Below are 19,582 nucleotides of genomic sequence, written 5' to 3'. Positions count from 1 at the left end.
GGCCCCCCCCCAGGGACCCCCTCCTCCGGACCGGGGCCCGGGGGGAGGGTGGGGCGGGCGGGGACAGCACGGCAGGGGACGGTCGTGTGTCGGGCAATTTTTTTTTTTTTTACGTGTGTTGACGCTGCAGAGCGACGTGCCCCCCTCTACGTCCCCCCCACCCCACCCGCCCTCCCCCCCTCCCGGGCCCCGGTCCGGAGGAGGGGGTCCCTGGAGGGGGCCGGGGTGGGACCCCGTCCGGAGGAGGGGGTCCGGGGAAGGGGGCGGAGCCTGGAGGGGGATTACGCCCCCCAGACCCCGCCCCCTCCCCTGGACCCCCTCCTCCGGAGGGGGCCCTCCCCCACCCCTCCCCAGGGACCCCCTCCTCCGGAGGGGGCCCCTCCTAACCCCCCTCCCCCCTGGGACCCCCTCCTAATGAGGGGGCCCCTCCTATCCCCCCCCCTCCCCCCGGGACCCCCTCCTAACGAGGGGGCCCCTCCTAAACCCCCCTCCCCCCTGGGACCCCCTCCTAATGAGGGGGCCCCTGTAACTCGGGCCCCCCACCCCAGGACCCCCCCAGTGTGATGTTGGGAAAGCCGGAGCCCCGGCCGTGTCGGGCGGTGTGTTGGACTGCAATGGGGGGACCCGCAGAGCGGCTCCGGCCCCGTGTGGGGACCCCAGCGAGGCCGGGGGCGCCGGGCTCCGGCCCTCAGGGCTTTATTCTTGCCCGGCACCCCGAGCCCCGCGGCTGCGAGAAAAGAAGGAAACGGGAGGACGGGGAGACAGGAGAGATGGGGGTGGTGAGGACGGGGAGGGAGAGGGGTCGGAGTGACGACGGAAGCGGGACAGGAAGGGAAAGGCCGAGGGGGGACAAGAGGGACGGTGGAAAGAGGAGGAATAGAAGGGAGTAGTGGGGAAGGGACACGACAGGAACGAGTGGGGGGAGTCGGGTTTGGGAGGAGAGGAAAGGAGCGTTTTAGGGCGAGAGGGAAGTGGGAGAAAGAAAGGGAATACGCGGGGAAGGAAGGAGGGCTAGAGAGAGGGACAGAAAGGGAGGCCGAAGCCTCCGCGCCTTACCTGCGGAGCCCGCACACGGAGCTCCCGTCCGCACCGTGCTCTGAGTGAGCAAATGGCGGCCGAGGCGATTTCCGGGGTCTAAAACACCTCGGCCCCGCCCCGCGCAGCCGCTCTGGGGCCCCGCACACCTGAGCCGCGCCCGCCGTGCACACCTGAGCCGGCCCCGCCCCTGGTCCCGCCCTTTGTGCCGCCTGGCCCCGCCCCCGTTCTCTCAGGCCCCGTCCCTTGTGCCGCCCGGTTCCGCCCCTGTCCCCGCCCCCTGTTTTCAGGCTCCGCCCCCCGCACCGCGTTCCCCCGCCAGGCGGGGGCGCCGCGCTCGCACCGCGCTCCGTGTCCGCCAGAGGGCGCCCTGCGTGGTGCCGGCCCCACACGGCGGCTCCGCACCGGGGAACGGCCGCGATCCCGCACCCGGCAGCGCCCCGTGCCCGCGGCCATCCCGGGCCCCAAACCGGTCCCGGGCCCGCTGCCGCTTCCATCCGCCCGACGGGGGAGAGGCGGCACCGCCCGGCACACCCCAGCGGCGCTCTGCCCGCCACCCCCGGCCTCGGTGGCGGTGGCACCGTCGCATCGCCCCGTGCCCGCGCTCCGTGGCCCCGCCCCTCGCACCTGTGCCGGCCCCGCCCCCCTGTCCCCCCCGGTCCCGGGGCTATCGCTCGGGAGCCTCGCTCGGCGCTGTGCGAGCCCCGCCCGACGGCTGCTCCCGCCGGGGACCGCTCGGAGCCTGGGCCGCTGCGGCGGGGCCGTGACCGCGGCCCGGGCTGCGGGGGCCGAGCGCTGCCTGGCTCTGCCGGGGGGCCCCGGGCGGTGCCGCCTCTCCCCCGTCGCCATCGGGACTGGCATCGCTATGGGGCGGGAGGGGCCTGGCTCTCCTGAGCCCGCAGAGCCCCGTCCCGGTGTCACCTTCCGTGTCCCGGCGCCGCGGGCGGGAGTGGCGGGCAGGGAGCGGCAACCGTCGGCCGCGCCTTCCCGTCCCGCTCCGTCGGGCCCGGGCTCGCCGAGCCCCGGCCGGGACCCGCCCAGGCCCGGGGACACCGCGGCTCCCGCCCCGCCTCCTGCCCCCGGCACCTCCCCGCCCGCCCGGCAACGGCCCCGGGGCCTCCGGCACCCGAGATCGCGGCGGGGGCTGGGCCCGAGCCCCCGAACGCCGGCCCCACGGGCTCCGCAACGCCGCGCTCCCGGCTCCTCACCCCCCGCCCATGGGCACCGGGGAGAGGCCCCACGAGTGTCCCGGCTCCGGGAAGAGCCTCGGCCGGAGCTCGGCCTCCGCTGCCGATCGCCACGAGGGAGCGCCTGAGCGCTTCTCTCAGCCCCGAAGCCGCCCCCGTCAGGCCGGGGCCGGGCCCGGACAGCGCCGGGCCGGGGCTCCGCCTTCCGAGCACTCGCGCGCAGCATTTCGGCTCTGGCCCCGGGCCCCAAAATGCAGGACTCGGCCTCTGTGCTCCAGGCCTGGGCGAGCCTCGTTCTGCACCCCCGAAACACAGGGCTCAAGTCCCGGCTTCACAGCCCTCGGCCTGCCCAGCTGCGACTGGGTCCAAGTGCCAGCAGCGGAGGACTTTGTCCCTGAGCCCTCCTCACCTTCACCACCACAAAAAAAAAAAAAACAACCAAAAAAAACAAAACCAAAAAAAAAAACCAAAAAAACAAAAAACCAACAAGCAAACAACCCACAGGACTCCCGATTCTGAGACCAGAAAAATGCCCAATTTATTAGTCTCAGTTCACAGGGTGGTGGAATTGACTGCGGCCATCCCCACAGATGGTCACAGGGAATGGACCTCTCACACATTTGATTCTCCTGGGAGAACTGCTGCAGGCTAGCAAAAAACCCACCCGTGGCATTAGAAGGTAGGAAGCCTGCCCTGAAAGGATGCCATCAAATGCAGCCTGTCTGCAATACCGCGTTATCCCAGCACTGCGATATCCCATTATCCCCAGCCGGGTTTGTTGCGCCGCCTCCGGCTCACGGAGCGATGCCGCTCGTGGCTCCGGGCGCTGCCGCGGCGCGGGGAACAGCCCCGGATCCGCTCGGCCCGGGGGAAGCGAAGGGGTGCCCGGTGCCCGGGCCGGAGCGGGCAGCAGCGGGTGACGATCCGGGCGCTCCTGCCCGGCTCCTGAGCTCAGGCTGAGGCAGCTCCCAGCTGCCGCCGCCGGGAAGGAGCAGCTCGCCAAGGATGGCCGCGCTCCCGGGCCATGGCAGCTGCCCCGCCTCGCTCAGGGACAGCGGCAGCTTTGGCAGAGGAAGCGGAGCCCCAGCGGCCGGGGCTCGGCAGCAGCCGGCACCGAGCCCCTTGCACTGAGCGGGAGCAGAGGGACGGGCCCGAGCCCGGGACTCGCATCCCGCCCGGGGACTCGGGGACGCGGGCTCTCTGCTCGGGCTCCGCCAGGAGGAGGAGGCGCATGGCAGTGCCCGGGAGGAGCCGGCACTGCCGGCCGACAGGGCTGCTCCTGAGGGGAGAACTCGCTCTGTGCTCCTTGCGCGGGATCAAGGCATGGCCAGAAGCTTTCATATTCATTTGACAGACTCTCGCACACCGACCGCTACCAACGTGCACTGTGCAAAGCAGCCACCATGGCTGCAGGCTCCAAAACAAAGAGAAACAGCGCTGTTCTCCTTTCCTTCTTTACGCAATCACACCTAGCTAAGATTCATAACACCTGATGCCATTTTCTGTTTAAAACTCTGGCCAATACCGTGCCACTGACTAGGTCTCAAAAGCGGAAAGATGACAGCCATCAATTAAAGCTGATGCCAGATCTTTGCCTATTTAGCTTTCCATGAGAGAAATCCCTGGATGGATCCACGTGCTCCTCTGCTCCTAGCAGCTGAGCTTTTGTCTCACTCCAATCTCCTTAGGATGTCCTAAATCCAACCTGTTCTGCTTCTCAGAGCAAAGCCTGCTGCCATCTCTGCTCGTGACCTTTGCATGGCACACATTGTTAGCACACTGCTAATGGCAAAACAAATTGCCTCTCCTTCTTTCTGCAGTGAACAGTTCAGCTTCTGGGGAGCTGCAGCTGTGACACTCATGAGCAGCTCTCAACATGATCTCAACGTGGAGCTGCTCTTTTCCAAGTCTGCCCCTGTAGAAAATCCACGTTGTTGGGAAATGTCACCAAAGCGGGAATTGCTGCTGAAGCTCTCTTAGCGCACAAGGGAAGAGCCATTCCTGGGGCTAAAAGTGCCTCATTCCCACTTTTCAATGCTCTTGGATCAACCTAGGTGTTCATTTCCATCTTCCTGAGAAGCCTTGATCTTTTGTAGTGGAATCAAAGCAAAGCAGAGCTGAGCAAAACCCCACCTGTTGCTATGATCCTTCCCACTGCTTTTATTGATGTTGTTCCAGCTGGATTTATTTTATTATGAAAAGGCAAATTCAAGAGTCTTTTTATCTCCACGGTTTACGTTGTCTTTTGCTGGCTTGGACTTTTGCTTTCTGCCCTCTGCCGGTCTGGGCACGTTCACCTTTCAGGATTCCCATCCTCTGCCCTGCCCGGGCTGCCTCTGGCTCAGCTCCCTTGGCAGCCGCTGCTTTCCCCGGAGCTCTCGGCCTTTAGCTCGCGTCCCTTTCCATGAGCCACGCCTCCCAGCTGCTCCAGCCCGGGCATTCCCGCCTGGGAACGAGCAGGGATTCCCTGCCCTGGCCCAGGGAAGCCTCCAGCCCTGCAGGCATTGCCGAGGCTCAGGGGCCGCTCCAAACCCTTGGTGTCCCAGAGCTCCCGGATCAGTGCCAGGGCAGAGCTGGGAGCCTGTCCTAAGGAGCGGGACTGACGCACGCGGTGCCTGCAAAGTCCCCCATGGATATTGGATCCAGCTGGCAGGAGCAGGTGCGGCCAAGGCAGCCCATTCCATTTCCTGCCCACCCAGAGATTTCCAACACTTCAGCCTGCTAAGGCTGGCACACAAATCCCTGCCCTGGGGCACGGCAGCGACTGCAGCACACCCAGGAGAAGGCAAACGCAACGATCGGGGCTCAGTTCTGAGGCTGGGATCGAGGTTCATTCTCAGCCATTTCAAACAAGGATTGCACCCCACTGCTCAGTTCTTTCTGCAGCTGGTACTCCAGGAAGAGGAGAAAGGAGGCAGTTTACTGGAGCCCCTTTCCTGCCAAACACTGAGGGTCATTCAGGTGCTGAGAGAAAGCACAGCCAGGGAGAGCTGCCCCTGCTCTGCTGGGATTGCACCCTGCACTCACGAGGGACAGGTGGCTCTGTGAAATCGGTCTCAGCATTTTTGTGCCTCATAGCTCCCACTGAAATGATTTTGAGCAGAACTGAGACTGCTGAGCGTCACTGAGCAGCACAGGAGACATTCAGCAATGCCCATGAGCTGGCAGAGATGATTGCTGGCGCTGATGGCCTGAGCCCTGGGCTGAGAGTTCCAGTGGCAGCAGCAGTGACAGCCACCCCGGCATTGCCCAGAAACAGGAGAAACCGGCCCTGCCCTGTGTGGGGAGAATGTCTGCTATGCATCTCCCAGTTACAGCCCCAGCGCTCCCTGGGCTCCTGCAGACATTAATTCCTTCTGCCTTCCTCACAAGGCCTCTCCTCTCGTTCCATCGTCTGCCTGCTGGGCAATGCTCCCCTCCTTATTGCACAGGGGAGAGCGAGGAACTCTGCAATTGCCCCGCACTGAGCTCCTCTCACATCATCTCCCACTCCTTTCATGGCCTCACCAGCCAGGAGAAACATTCAAGGGGGAACAAAGTGTGCTGTGCTCTAGGCAAGGCCAGAAAGGGGCCCAAAGAGACAGATTTTGGATTAACTCTGGCTGGAGAAAACCAAAGGCAATCAGGATTGCCTCAAAAAGAAAACAAGAAAGGAGGGGATTATTAAAGCCATTTATAGAGTCACATTAAGGTCTGTTCCTCAAGGTTTTGGCTCTTGGCACTTCTGTAAGCAGCACGACAGACTGTGGGCAACTGTGACAGACTGCACAGAGGAGGGGGTTTTCTATAAATAATATAAATAATATGAAAATAGATATATAATTTTTATATTGTATATTTCTTATATTTATTTATAATAAATATTTATAGATATCAGTATATATAATATATATTTGTATATTTGTATTTCTATTTTTATGTTATTTATATTATTTATAAAAAACCCCAGCCTATAACCAAATCAAATCAAAAAAACCCCAATTTATTTTAACTGTATTTAAATATTTTTATATTTACAATCTATATTTATATATCTTTAGATATATATATATATAAAATAGACCATCATTTATATATATTATGGTGTGTTACAATAATATACTATATATTATAGTTTTTTATATTTATCTGTTTTCTATATTTATGTTTACCACTATCATTTTATATTTATTTTTATATTTGTATTTATTTCTACGTTAATCTATATATTAGACCATATCAATTCATTAACCCAACACATCAGAACCACACAAATACCGCACCTTCGTCAGCACCGGTACGCAGCCCACGCTCATCCCATCGCAGCGTATCCAAACAAAACCTATTTCTAGGACTAACAGAACAAAGACCCCACGACATTTAACCCTAAGGAAAACTCAAACCAACCTAACTGTAAAGAAACTTTAAATCCCACTATAACTAGCCCAAAAGCTCTGTACATTCTCATCATAAACTTCCTCCTAAACCAATGGCTCAAAACCCCAAAAGACTCAGATACACATGGAAAATGACAGAACTGCTAGTAAAAACAAACACCAATTAAAAAAATCAAACCAACTCACTAAACTCAAAACCCTACAACTGACCCTAAACATTACTAAAAAAAGCCCCCAAAGCTCTACATTTATGCTAACCCACAAATAATAACCAATAATCTTTAAAAATTATTTTAAAATTTAAAAAAAGCATGAAAATAAAAAATCTATACTATTAAAATACTAAAAAATATCACTACCCAAATTTAAAAACATATTGCCTATAAAACCCCACCATATAAATGCCCCTGTCTCAAAAAATAAAACTAAAAAAAAAAAAATCAAACCAGAAAGAAATCGGAACTTAGGAACACTAATACCAGAACGTTCAAGAAGTTCCACCATATCCCTGATCATACACCAACTACAAACAACGTGAAACGATACAAACAATTCTTAAAAACCGCCTTAAAACCACTACATTAAAAACCCTTTCAACAATTCAACAATTCAAAACTGCATTGAACAAAAGCCATCTCATAAATTAACACCCAAAACTCCAGCAGCCCAGCTGGCCCTACCAAATCTCTCTGTTGATACATGCAGTAAACAACAAAACCAAAATCCCAGGAATACCTATCAGAAGTCTAGGAAAGAAACCTCTTGAAATTAATCCTACCTCAAATACAAACCAACCCGTCCAGAAAGTTAGCTTCACTCAAAAAACTATTTACACAGAGTTAATAAGACCAAGAAATAAAACAACACACCATATAACGAACCACCAACGAATACAACAGTGAAGGAAAAAAAACCACTTTTTAAATTTTATTTTTTATTTTTTAAACTAACTTCTTTTATTAGCCAGAACAAAAGGTTTTGCCAGGACTGTAACATCTTCTCCTTCTTCTCCTTCTGAAATGTCCCTTCTCCCTCCCAAATTCCTTACAACTTCTGAGTTTAAATCCAAGCGGCGCTCTGCAAAATTCGTGCACTTGTGAGTCCGATGCTCCTGTCAGATTCTCTGTCTCACTCCACATCTTCTTACACTTTCAGTCTGAACGCTGTCCTGCCCTGATGAGTTTGACAGAAGCATTGGCACATGTTAAGAGAGCATTTCCCTGCCTCCCTCCCTCCCCAGAGCTGGTTTCCTTAGCGCATTTCAATCGATCCCAGGCCGGAATGATGCGCGCTCACCTCAAGGCTCACAGCAAGCACGCAGCAGCTCAGGCTGACTTGGCTCCAGGGCTCCGTGCCTTGGATAGCTGAGAGAACTTCCGATGAGCCTCTGTTCCAAGACATTGGAATGCAATTACCCTGTGCATTTGGTGGCAGCTTTGGGTCCCTCTGGGGGACGGCACCCAGCGTGACCCCCGCCCCTCGCCCGCCCCCCACCTGCTCCTGCACCGCCGTGGGGCTCCCTCTCCTGGGCACCTTGGGCTGCCCCCAACGGCATCAGAGCCCCGAGCCTTCACCCCGCCTTTCCCTGACCCCCAAAGAAGGCTCAGAACGAGTCCGACTGCCCTGGACAGCAGCGCAGCGCTTCCCCCAAGCCCTTCCCACACGTGCATGGCCCCAGCAAGGGATTCTGCTGCAACAAGAAAGGGGGGGCAGCCCCCAGAAGGCTTGAGGTTCCTGCCCAGCCTCGCTGTCACGGGCCAGGGGCAGCGAGAGAGGGAGCGGCACAGACGGCGGGGACGGCCCGGCACGGAGCGGGGGCCGCTCTCAGCGCGATGCCGGCAAAGCCGCAGCTCCGGCGCTGTCGGCCGCGCTGCTTGAGCGGCACGGGGGGATCCGCCGAGAGCCTCCGGCCCCGCGCGGGGACTCCCGCAAGGGCCCAGGGGCGCCGGGCTCCGGCCCTCGGGGCTTTATTCTCCGGCAGCCCGAGCCCCGCGGCTGCGGGGCAAAGAAGGAAAGGGGGCACGGGAAGAGAGGAGCGAGAGCAGGGCACGACAAAGGGCGGCGAGGGAGCTCGGGCTGTGCAGGAAAGCGGCACGGGAAGGGAAAGCCCGGGACGAGGGTACACGGAGGCTGGGCACAGGAAGGAGACAGGGGGAACAGAAGGGAGTAGCGGGCTAGGGACAGGACAGGAAGGAGCCGGCTTTGCGGGGGGAGAGGGAATGGGGGAAAGGGAGCGAGAGAAGGCGAATACGGGGAGAAGGAAGGAGGGCTAGAGAGAGGGACAGGCGGGGAAGCCTCCCAGAGCCCCGGCTGCACCCCGAGCCCGGCCCGGCGCCTCGCCCTGCCCGGGATGCTGCGGCGCTCGGCGGAGCTCGGCTCGCTCCGGAGACGCTCGGCTCCGGTCGGCTCTTGGCGCCTCAACTCGGCTCTTGGCGCCTGCATTCGCCTCTTCGGCCGAGCTCGCCTCGCTTCGGCCCAACTCCCAGCCGCTCTGTGCCTTCGGCGCGCCTCGGCTCCGCTCGCCTCGCCTCGGCTCCCCGACGGCGGGCGGGCAAGCGCCGCCGCCTCCCGTTCAGCTCGCCCGGCTCGGGGCTCTCCCGCTGCCGCGTCCCGCGGGCGGCCCGGCCACGGCGCGGACACGACCGGGAGCGCGGGCTCGGGCAGGAGCTCATTAGGCTGGGAGCGCACTGGCGCTAAGCAGCGCGCACGAGAGCAGCAGGCTCGCTTCGCCTGAGCTCGGCTCGCTTCGCTTCAGGCAGCCTCGGAAGCCTCGCCTCGGTTCGCTCGAGGCCGTCAGGGTCGGCCGCTCTCGCCTTTGCTTCGGCCGAGCTCGTGCGATTCCCCCGAAGGCGGCGGCGTTCGGTTGTGGTTTTAGAAATATCCTCCTCTATCGATTGGATCTCTCTACAGTTAGATTTATATTTCTAGAATACTTCTATTAATCCAAAGAAAAACCCCATCTCTAACCAAATAAATACAAGAAAACACCTTCTTTTAAACGATATCGAAATATTTTCATACTTTGTATAATTATATTCACATTTATATTTATCGTTTCTTTTGATGCAATCTATTAATAATTATCTATAATATCTATAAAATTCTAGACATCTATTTAATATTATGTATTGCATCTACTGCTGCAACTGATTTTTTCTTCTAGTTTTAAACTTTCTGTATGTATTTATATTTCTAGACTTAGATTTCTACCTTTATATTGTTTGTATTTATAATTTTTATCATCAAAACCTTGCCTATTGACAAGTAAAAAAACCCGCTTTTTTTAACGACTTAAAAATATTTTTATATTTATAATTTTCATATTTCTATTTATAATTTGCTCTCTAGTACGTGATAACATACCTGCTCCTGCACCGCAGTGGGGCTCCCTCTCCTGGGCACCTCGGGGTGCCCCCAGTGGCATCAGAGCCCCGAGTCTGCACCCCCCCCTTTTCCTCTAGTTAGAAACTACACTGGAACTTTTTTCTGGAAACAAAGACATGACCTAAATCCTCTCCCCATGTCCCAGACAGAGAGATGTTCAGTTCTTAGTTGACTGGGCAGCAGTTTCTTCAATAGAATGATAAACAATATGGAAACGTTTTAGCTACAAGCAAATAGGCAAATCGGAACAAGGTCCTGGTGGCCAGCCACTGCAGTTCTTCTGGAGCAATTTTTTAAACAATCAAATACTGATACCACAAAAATAAAGCAAAAAGCTGACTACTGGCTAAGGAAGAAGGAAAAATTAACTTTTGACAACAACAACAACATTCCAAGGACACAGGCTTTTTTCCAATCTCATACCTTATTATTACCTCTCTTGGGAATTCTCATCGTGGATCCCAAAAGGAATAAATCCCTCAGAGTGTCCTAAAGCACAAAGTAGCACGCTGGAGCTCCTCACACTCCCAGGAGGGCAGCACAGCGTGCACCGAGTCTGCAACAAATTCTGCTCAGTGAGGGTCTGCAAACAAAGTTTCCAGTGATGAACTGAACTCATTTTCAAGGGACGCTTTCTAAGCACAGAAGCACAACAAAGAACAAGCAGAAACAATCCTTACAAACACCTGCGAGTTTTATTTAGCATGGATGCGACTGATTGCCACCCTATGGCTTCTCCCTTGGGTTTGTCTTAGGTTCAGGAGGATGATGATGCACACTCTGCCTTCCCTGAACCCCCACAGCAGCCGAGCGCTGCCCAGCGCGTTCAGACCATCGGGAACTGGGTCACGCACACCCGGATGGGCCGGAGCTGCTCTGCTGGAGATTGGGGAGACGAGAGCAGAGAGGCGCTGGCCCAGGCGTCGTCCCAGTTCTATTGCTGTGTGCCGAGAAAGAGTTTGCTCCCAACAGCTGCAGCCACCCTCAGCTCGCTCCCGTGGTGAGTATCAATGGCACACAGAGGCAGCCTGAGGAAATAATGGGCTGGGCTCTAAGGGCTGGGACAGGCTCTGATTTTTTGTTTTGTATTTGCACGATGATCGGTACAACAGGGCTCTGATGGATGACTCGGCAGCACGCAATTAAAAACTCCTCCGTAGGATTACATGGACTTGTAGGAAAAGACAAAAGCCCATCACCCTTCTGAAATCTCCTTTGAATCCCAAGCACGTGGATTGTCACCGTACTGCAGCTTCCAGGTTTTCAAAGCAGCTTACTTCTGAAGGCCAGGAAACATTTATTCCTACAGAAACAATGGGCAGCACCCGGGCTAATCTAAGCACTCCTGTTGGATAGGGGATCTGCCAGTGTGCCAGTCCAGCTTAAAGCAGGCTTTACGCCAGTCTAACGTCCCCACTAAATTCTTCCCCTATCTCCTGACACCAAAATCTTATTTTTCCCTAAAGCTTCGCATCATTAGCAAATTCAAAGTAACATGTTTTTTTTTTACAACATTCAAAAATGTCATGCTGGACTGAACTAGAGAGTAATTTTCAAATATAAGCTTAGCAAAGTCTGAATTGACTTGTCCAGAGAGAAAACCTACAAGTGAACACCTACACCTGCCTCAAGAGACCTAACGAGCCCCTGGCAGCCACCGGCATCAAAGCGCAGTGGATGTTTCTAATCCAGGGGAAGGAGAACAATATCACCTTTTGTTCTCTCCAGTTTGTTTCCTCTGCAGTCCTAGTTGCTCCTTATGATTTTTACAGTCTCTGTATCTTCTCGGGCAGCGCTGAGTCTGACGACCGGGATACGAGAGTCCTTCCCTGCCCTACGGAGAGAACCAGGAAAAAAAGTTAAAAAAAGAACAGGGCAGTTTGAAGTTAATACTTCCGACAAGAAGCAGCACCCGACAAACAGAGCAACGGTGAACAAAGCGTGACACCTCCCTGGGGACAGAAGACTTACAAACTCTCCGGGATTTACAATTCCAGTAACCAAGCCCTTCAGCACAGCAGCCAAGTGTCCCATTAGGTGGTGCTGCACCAAGGAATGATCCAAGAGGTTCCAAAGAGTGAAATGCACATTATTGTCCAAAGACGTAAAATCTTGCAAAATAACAAAACTACAATAGATCTAAACTACAGGGCAAGAGTACAAGTGTTAGCTTGAGGAGCTGGAACCATCCAGGTGAGCAACTGCTAACCGGATCCTCAACAGAGTTTGAGGAACCCTTCAGGATACAGAAGGGTTTTCCCCAGAAATTGCACAGGCCGAGTTTTGATAGAAGTGCACTTGCCAGATGCTCAGAAACGTCACCCATCCTCCTCCGGGTGTCCTGAGAGAGCTGCGAATGGCTCTCACCTGGTTTGAGCTGGTTCTGTAAGGGCTCAGGCTGAATTTCACCAGATGCAACCAAACTGGGCAACACCCAGTGGGACAGAAGGAACCCAAAGCTTGTTTTACCCAAAGCTTGGGTAAGCAGAGCTCCAGCAAATACTGAGGAAACGGACAGAACGGGGTAACAAATAATAAACATACCTTTTTTAACTTGCCTTTTTTTTTTTTTTTCAGATGAGCAAAACAATTAAGGAGAAGGTGGAAAACTCACCGTGACTGAACATTTCATCACCTGTAAGCTGACCATCCTTAGCATAGAGGACTCCAAATTTAAAATTCACCGATCCCTGGAAAATAAAACCAAATATTATTTGGTAAACAGTCAAACAGAAGACATAAAAATTTGTTTCCTCTAATCTTTGCATACATCCTACACATTAGAACATACATTTTATACCATCTCCTAATACATAATGATTTACCTTTAAACTTTGATAGTATAGCATAAAATCATTAACTTAAATTGGTGATCTATTATTATTTAGTTGGTGCTTCAAGTTATTTTTGCTGTCAGGTTCAAAAAAACATGACTTCTTTTTACTGTAACGAGCAATTGATTTAGAAGTCATCAAAAGCCCATCAAAATACAAAGCCGTATTCACCGGACGGGTCTGTGAGCAAGAAGTAGTCAGGCTTGTACTCACCTCTTGCCCTTCAAGAACCAATAAATCCTGTCAACAAAAACAGCATCTTTAGCCCCCTCCTATTAAAGATTCTACAAGGATGATGGTTTTATCGGTGTTTAGAAGTTTGGATTTGAAATGGCCAGTTCAATGGATAAAGAGACAGTTTAAGTAGTATTAGATTCTTCTTATTATTATTCTTATTAGCTACTGGAAGAAACAAACCAGTAGGATCTATACTTAATTACTTCTATTTCCAGGAAATCATAAAGAAAAAGAACCAAACCAAAAAAAGTCACTTCCTACCTTTTGTATCTCAGGATGAAAAATGTCTCTTGGGCTCTTCTCCAGTTTCTCCAGACTCCTGGCACTGAAATGCAAATGAACGAGTGCTTTATAGGAGGGCAAGTGCACATTCCAACCCCGAACCCCCAACCGATGGCAGTTACAGCGCTTACAAAATGAATCCTTCCCAGAGCCTCTGGGAAATGGAACGGTTTGTGCAACTGCCATTTCTTCCCCAAAATACTAACTCCCAACACTTCCTAAACTGAGTTTGCATTTTAAAAACAGAAATTAGGGAGACTCAGGGTGGAGATCAGGTTGAAATTGATTTCCTTCTAAAGCACAGGGGCTCTGTTCCATCACCCTTCACTTTGGCTCCACACGGAATCACGGGGAGCATTTTAGGAGAGCTCAAGAACCAATTCTATTTCTCTCTTTTTTCTAGTGCTCTCTCTTCCTAAATAATTCAAGGCAAGTCAAATGAAAAAGGACAAGTTCAGCAGCAAATTCACACTTTTTCCCTTTGTCTGCTCAAGAACAGGCTTTAAAACCACTTCTTGCTGCCTTCAACGGTTAAGACTTGCAAAACGGTTTCGCAAGTTTGATAGGTTTATCATAAAAACCACAGAACGCAAGCTCTGAATGACAGGAAAAGGTACACAGGCAAATATCTCAGCTGATGGTGGCTTATTTGCAAACACAGACCTTAACGGAGATTGCACGGAGAATGTTTCAGTGGGACTCGAAGGGAAAAATATTTTCTGAGTACCCTGTAAACAAGAAAAGCTAGGATATATTACAGGACATACCCACGTGTTCTGCATATTCAAATAGGATTATCAATAAAAACATTTAAGAAGGAAGAAAACCAAGGTAATTTTACTCAGCTATATTTACTGCCGATTTAGAGGGAAAAAAAAAAAAAAAAAAAAGTGAACCAGAAACGCCTACAGTAGAACTTTAAAACAATTGCTTGGATAAAAGCAGCTCATGGAACGTGAAGTAGAAAAAAAGCGAAACCAGTATCAGACCTGCCTATTTTCTTACCATTGCACAAGAAAATCCGACAAGCGGTAGAAAGTCACTGCCTAAAACCGATCCTAGGATGTAACCGAGAACAATTGAGGCATTTGCTAATCTAAACGGAAACCTTTTCCGGACCCTAGTGTCAAATCACACGTTTTGTCTCTCAGCAGCTCGAGGCTGGAGAGCATTTCCCCTGGGGGTCGGGAGGGCAGGGCCACAAGGGGCTGAGTTTGCCGATCGCACCTGTGCCATCAGAAGGATCCTGCCCGGCGCTCCTTGCGCTCGCCATTCTCCGGGCCATCGCTGTGTTTTACTGCTCAGCGATGCCGCTCCATCCGTTTGCGTGGAAGAAAGAGCCACGAGCACTGAGGCACTCAGCAGCCGTGTCATGCCAGCGATGTCGAGCGCTCTCTGCTCGCAAGGCTGAGCCCGCCGCGGAGCCGCCTCCGCAGCCGCTCGTCCGCCCCCGCCCGCAGCAGCGGCAGCGGCCCGAGGGAGACGGCTGCAGCTCGGCGGCTCCCGCGCCTCCGCCAGCCCGAGGGCAGCTGCCGCACAGTGACCGCGGCAGCGCCCGGCGCCGCTCGCCCGGGGCGGCTCCTGCAGCTCCCGGCCCGCGGCAGCAAAGCACCGCCTGGCGCTCCGCCATCGGCGGGCGGCAGCGCGCCCCGCCCGAGCTGAGCCCCCGCCACCGGGACCGCTGAGCGAGGCCGAGGCACCGGGCGGACGCCCCTTCCGCGCCGCTCGGCTCCGTGCGGGCGGCCGGACGGAGGCTTCGCCCCTCCAGCGTCGCTGCCGCGGCTCCGTCCCGCGCGGGACAGGCGCCGGGAGCTCCCCGCGCCCAGCCCGCTCCCCCGGCACGCGGCCGCCTCGGGCCGCCAGCCACTCCTACGGCGCGTCGGCCGTTGCGTCAGACGCCGCGCTTTACGGCCGCAGGGCCTGCCGGGAGTTGGAGTCTCGGACTGACAGCCACCGCTCCGTTCTCCGCCACCGGGAGCTGCGCTCCCGCCAGGGGATCAAACGGCTCCTTCGCTCCTGGGCGCGGAAGCACCTTAGGCAGCACCGCCCCTCCCGAATGTCCTTTCTTTTCCAGTCCAACTCTTTTTTCTTTTCTTCACTCTGTCTTTCACCCCCTTTTCCACTTTGGCTCTTTCTTTTTCACTCTCACCCTTTTCCTTTTTCATTTTTTTTCTTCCTTTCTCTTCCTCCTTTTTTTTTTCTTCCTTTCCTGTTTCCTTTTCTTTCTTTCGCTCTTTCTTTCTGTCTTTCTCTATTTCTTTCTTTCTCTCGCTCTCTTCCTGTCTCTCTCTTTCTTTCTTTCTGTCTGTCTTTCTCTATTTCTCTCTCTCTCTTTCTTTCTTTCTCTCTGTCTCTCTTTCTTTCTTTCTCTCTGTCTCTCTTTCTTTCTCTCTATCTCTCTCTGTCTCTCTTTCTTTCTCTCTCTCTTTCTGTCTCTCTGTCTCTCTTTCTGTCTCTCTTTCCGTCTGTCTCTCTTTCTGTCTGTCTCTCTTTCTGTCTGTCTCTCTTTCTCTCACTCTCTTTCTTTCTGTCTCTCTCTCTGTCTCTCTTTCTTTCTCTCCTTCTTTCTTTCTCTCTGTGTCTCTTCCTTTCTTTCTTTCTCTCTCTCTCTTCCTTTCTTTCTCTCTCTCTCTTTCTGTCTCTCTCTCTGTCTCCCTTTCTTTCTCTCTCTCTCTTCCTTTCTTTCTCTCTCTCTCTTTCTGTCTCTCTCTCTGTCTCCCTTTCTTTCTCTCTCTCTCTTCCTTTCTTTCTCTCTCTCTCTTTCTGTCTCTCTCTCTGTCTCCCTTTCTTTCTCTCTCTCTCTTTCTTTCTTTCTCTCTGTCTCTCTTTCTGTCTCTCTCTCTGTCTCCCTTTCTTTCTCTCTCTCTCTTTCTTTCTTTCTCTCTGTCTCTCTTTCTGTGTCTCTCTCTCTCCCTTTCTTTCTCTCTCTCTCTTTCTTTCTTTCTCTCTGTCTCTCTTTCTGTCTCTCTCTCTGTCTCCCTTTCTTTCTCTCTCTCTCTTTCTTTCTTTCTCTCTGTCTCTCTTTCTGTCTCTCTCTCTGTCTCCCTTTCTTTCTCTCTCTCTCTTTCTTTCTTTCTCTCTGTCTCTCTTTCTGTCTCTCTCTCTGTCTCCCTTTCTTTCTCTCTCTCTCTTTCTTTCTTTCTCTCTGTCTCTCTTTCTGTCTCTCTCTCTGTCTCCCTTTCTTTCTCTCTCTCTCTTTCTTTCTTTCTCTCTGTCTCTCTTTCTGTCTCTTTCTCTGTCTCTCTTTCTTTCTTTCTTTCTTTCTCTCTTTCTTTCCCTGTATTTCTACTCTGGGATTTCCATTCTGGCTTTAGGATAAAAAAGCAGCAGTCGAAACGTTCAGGCTACCGGGGAGTGCAAAAAACCCCAAAACGGTAATGATTTTAGGAAAACTATTTCCTCCATGGGAGCCTGAAATTTTCTACAGCTGCAGGTGACATAGAGCTTTTATTTCTTCTTTTAGATAGTTTATACTTAATACTCTATTTATACAGCGCCCCCTGCCGTCTTCATGGGCGCACTGCGGGCACAGCGCCCCCTGCCGTCTGCATGGGCGAACTGCAGGCAGAGTGCCGCCGAATGACGTCAACTCGTCGACACGGCGCCCCGCCCCGGCCACGCCAGCCCAGCTGGCCCTACCAAATCTCTCTGTTGATACACACGGTAAACAAAACCAAAATCCCAGGAATACCTATCAGAAGTCTAGGAAAGAAACCTCTTGAAATTTATCCTACCTCAAATACAAACCAACCCGTCCAGAAAGTTAGCTTCACTCAAAAAAACTATTTACACAGAGGTAATAAGACCAAGAAATAAAACAACACACCATATAACGAACCACCAACGAATACAACAGCGAAGGAAAAAAAAAACCCACGTTTTTTTCTTTTTTTTTATTTCAACTAGCTTCCTTTATTAGCTAGAACCAAAGATTTTGCCAGGGCTGTAACAACAACAACAACTTCTTTTTCTTCTTCTCCTTCTGAAATGTCCCTTCTCCTTCCCAAACTCCTTACAACTTCTGCGTTTGAATCCAAGCCAAAAGCAAAATTCGTGCACTTGTGAGTCCGGTGCTCCTGTCAGATTCTCTGTCTCCCTCCACATCTTCTTACACTTTCAGTCTGAACGCTGTCCTGCCCTGATGAGTTTGACAGAAGAATTGGCACATGTTAAGAGAGCATTTCCCTCCCTCCCTCCCCAGAGCTGGTTTCCTTAGCGCATTTCAATCGATCCCAAGCCCGCAATGATGCGCGCTCTGCCGGAAAGGGGAAACACGTGCTAGTGAACAGCAGCTCAGAAACAATTCTTTTCTAATGTTACCTGCTCTACTTGACTGCTCGCTAACACAAGTCTCATTTTACCATTGCAGGGAGAAGGCTGTAGGAAAATGTCTGATGAGCAGCCACAAAAGGCCTCACTCCCTGCTACACAGCCTGCAACAACCTCGGCAGAGCGGAGCAGCCAAATCACCGCACTCTCCTTGCTGTGGGCAAGGGTAGAAGATGACTGGGGGAGGCACATAAAAAGAAGGGAAACGCTCCTATAAATGCACAGCCATTTGCTTTCAGAAGCCCAGAGTTCAGGATCTTCTCTAGGAAGCCAGACGTGACATGATATTTCTAAGATTTTCTTCTTCATCAAAGGAAATGTCCGTACATACACACTCTTACAAACGTACCTAGGGTTTTGGGGTTTTTTTTCTTCTGAAGCTCCAAGAATGATTTCCCACCTTGATTCATTCAGAAGAAACGGCCCCTGTGACTCAGGTCAGAAGGGCGGCCTGCGTTTTTGATCACGACAGCTTTTGGCTTTACCCTGTGAGCAGGAGCAGCCAGAGCTGAGGCTCAGCAGAGGCTGACCCCGGCCAGCCCCTTCCTCCCTTCCCTGTGTGTCACAATGACTTCCAGGCAGAAGGATGCAAAGCAGGTTTGTGTCTTTTCTCTTCAGTGCCAAGAGGTAAAAGATGTAGGCTTTGAAATAACTAATGACCCTCTCTTGGAACTCTCCCAAGGACAGTTTGAAAGCAAAGACAGAAGATTGCTGCTAAATCCATATGGGATAAGGATGAGAGCAGCAAGGATCCGAGGCCAGCAGCGTTGCCAGGCAGTGTCACGTCCCTGCCACCTTGTGACAAGGCACACAGCTGCAAAGCCCCAAAGCCTGCAAGCCCTGCAGCTGCCGCACGGATGGACCTGGTTCCCTTCCCAGGTGCCCAGAGGGACACCCGAGGGCAGGTGTCGTCCCCCGCCCCCCGAGGGCGCACCCAGAGCCCCGGGCAGGGACGCAGTCACTGGCTGCTCTCTGGGGACGAGACCTTCCCTGCAGGTGACACCGGCTTGTCCTCTCCCTGTGGCACAGGGACCTCCAGGCTCTATGACCAGCCTCATTTTGTCAGCATCCAGGTGCTGTGCTAGAGCCAGAGGGGTCAAGGCTTTCCAGAACCATAGGATCCTTGCGGTTGGAAAAGCCTTCTAAGGACATCGAGCCCAGCTGCTGCCCCCCCAAATCAGGTCCCTAAACACCACATCTTGACATCCTTGACATGTCTCCAGGCATGGGGACTTTCCTGGGCAGCCTGCTCCTACGCCTCAGCACCCTTTCAGTGAAAAAATTTTCCCTCCAATCCAATCTAAGCTTTCCCTGCTGCAAGTTGAGGCCATTTCCTTTTGCCGTGTCACTTCTTACCTGGGAGACCTCGGTACTTCAACCTTACCTGCTCCTTCCCTAGGCGGTCTCTGGCTTGGCTGGAGGAGAGGAGAAACACTCCCACCACAGGAATGGCAGCTCAGGAGGTCCCACACCAAGGCCAGGGGGAGCAGCCGTCCTCGCCAGAGCTCGCACGTCCCTTCTTCTCAGAGATTGGCTCTGCTTTTCCTCCCGGGCAGATCTCTGCTGAGTGCTTCACAATTGCCTGTTTGGAGGAGGGGGGGAAAAGAGGTTAGCCAAGTTTTTTATCCAGACTTAGCTGCTGGCTTTGCCTCCTCCTGACTTCCTTCTGCTAAGAAAACAGCTGCCTTTGGACTTCTAGGGGCAACTTGCACGTCATGCCTGAAAAGGAACTACAGAAAAGCGCCTCATTTATAAAGCCTCAGCCAAGAAGACAGATGCAGCTGCAGCTTCGCCATGCCCACTGCCTGCAGAGCCGGCAGGCACCAGGCCAGCTCTGCTCCTCCTTCAAGTTGTTCCCAAAGCTGCTGGAAGAACTGAAGGCTCCTTTGGCCTTCCATTGCTCGGCTTGTCCCGAGAA

The 19,582-nt window shown here is 53.0% G+C and overlaps 1 protein-coding gene across 1 annotated transcript; it reads left to right on the top strand.

Annotated features, from left to right (window-relative positions):
* Positions 1 to 1,138: 1,138 nt before the first annotated feature.
* On the top strand, positions 1,139 to 2,350 carry LOC143692090 (uncharacterized; the record flags this gene model as incomplete). The annotated part of the gene is made up of 1 exon (XM_077171643.1): positions 1,139 to 2,350. A coding segment is annotated over one exon (1,212 nt), but the record flags the coding sequence as incomplete, so codon positions are not given.
* Positions 2,351 to 19,582: the final 17,232 nt, after the last annotated feature.

Source organism: Agelaius phoeniceus, chromosome Z (assembly GCF_051311805.1).
Source record: "Agelaius phoeniceus isolate bAgePho1 chromosome Z, bAgePho1.hap1, whole genome shotgun sequence".
Classification (NCBI taxonomy): Eukaryota; Metazoa; Chordata; class Aves; order Passeriformes; family Icteridae; genus Agelaius; species Agelaius phoeniceus.
Note: the sequence above shows the minus strand (reverse complement) of the source record. Positions and strands in the feature narration are given on the sequence as shown.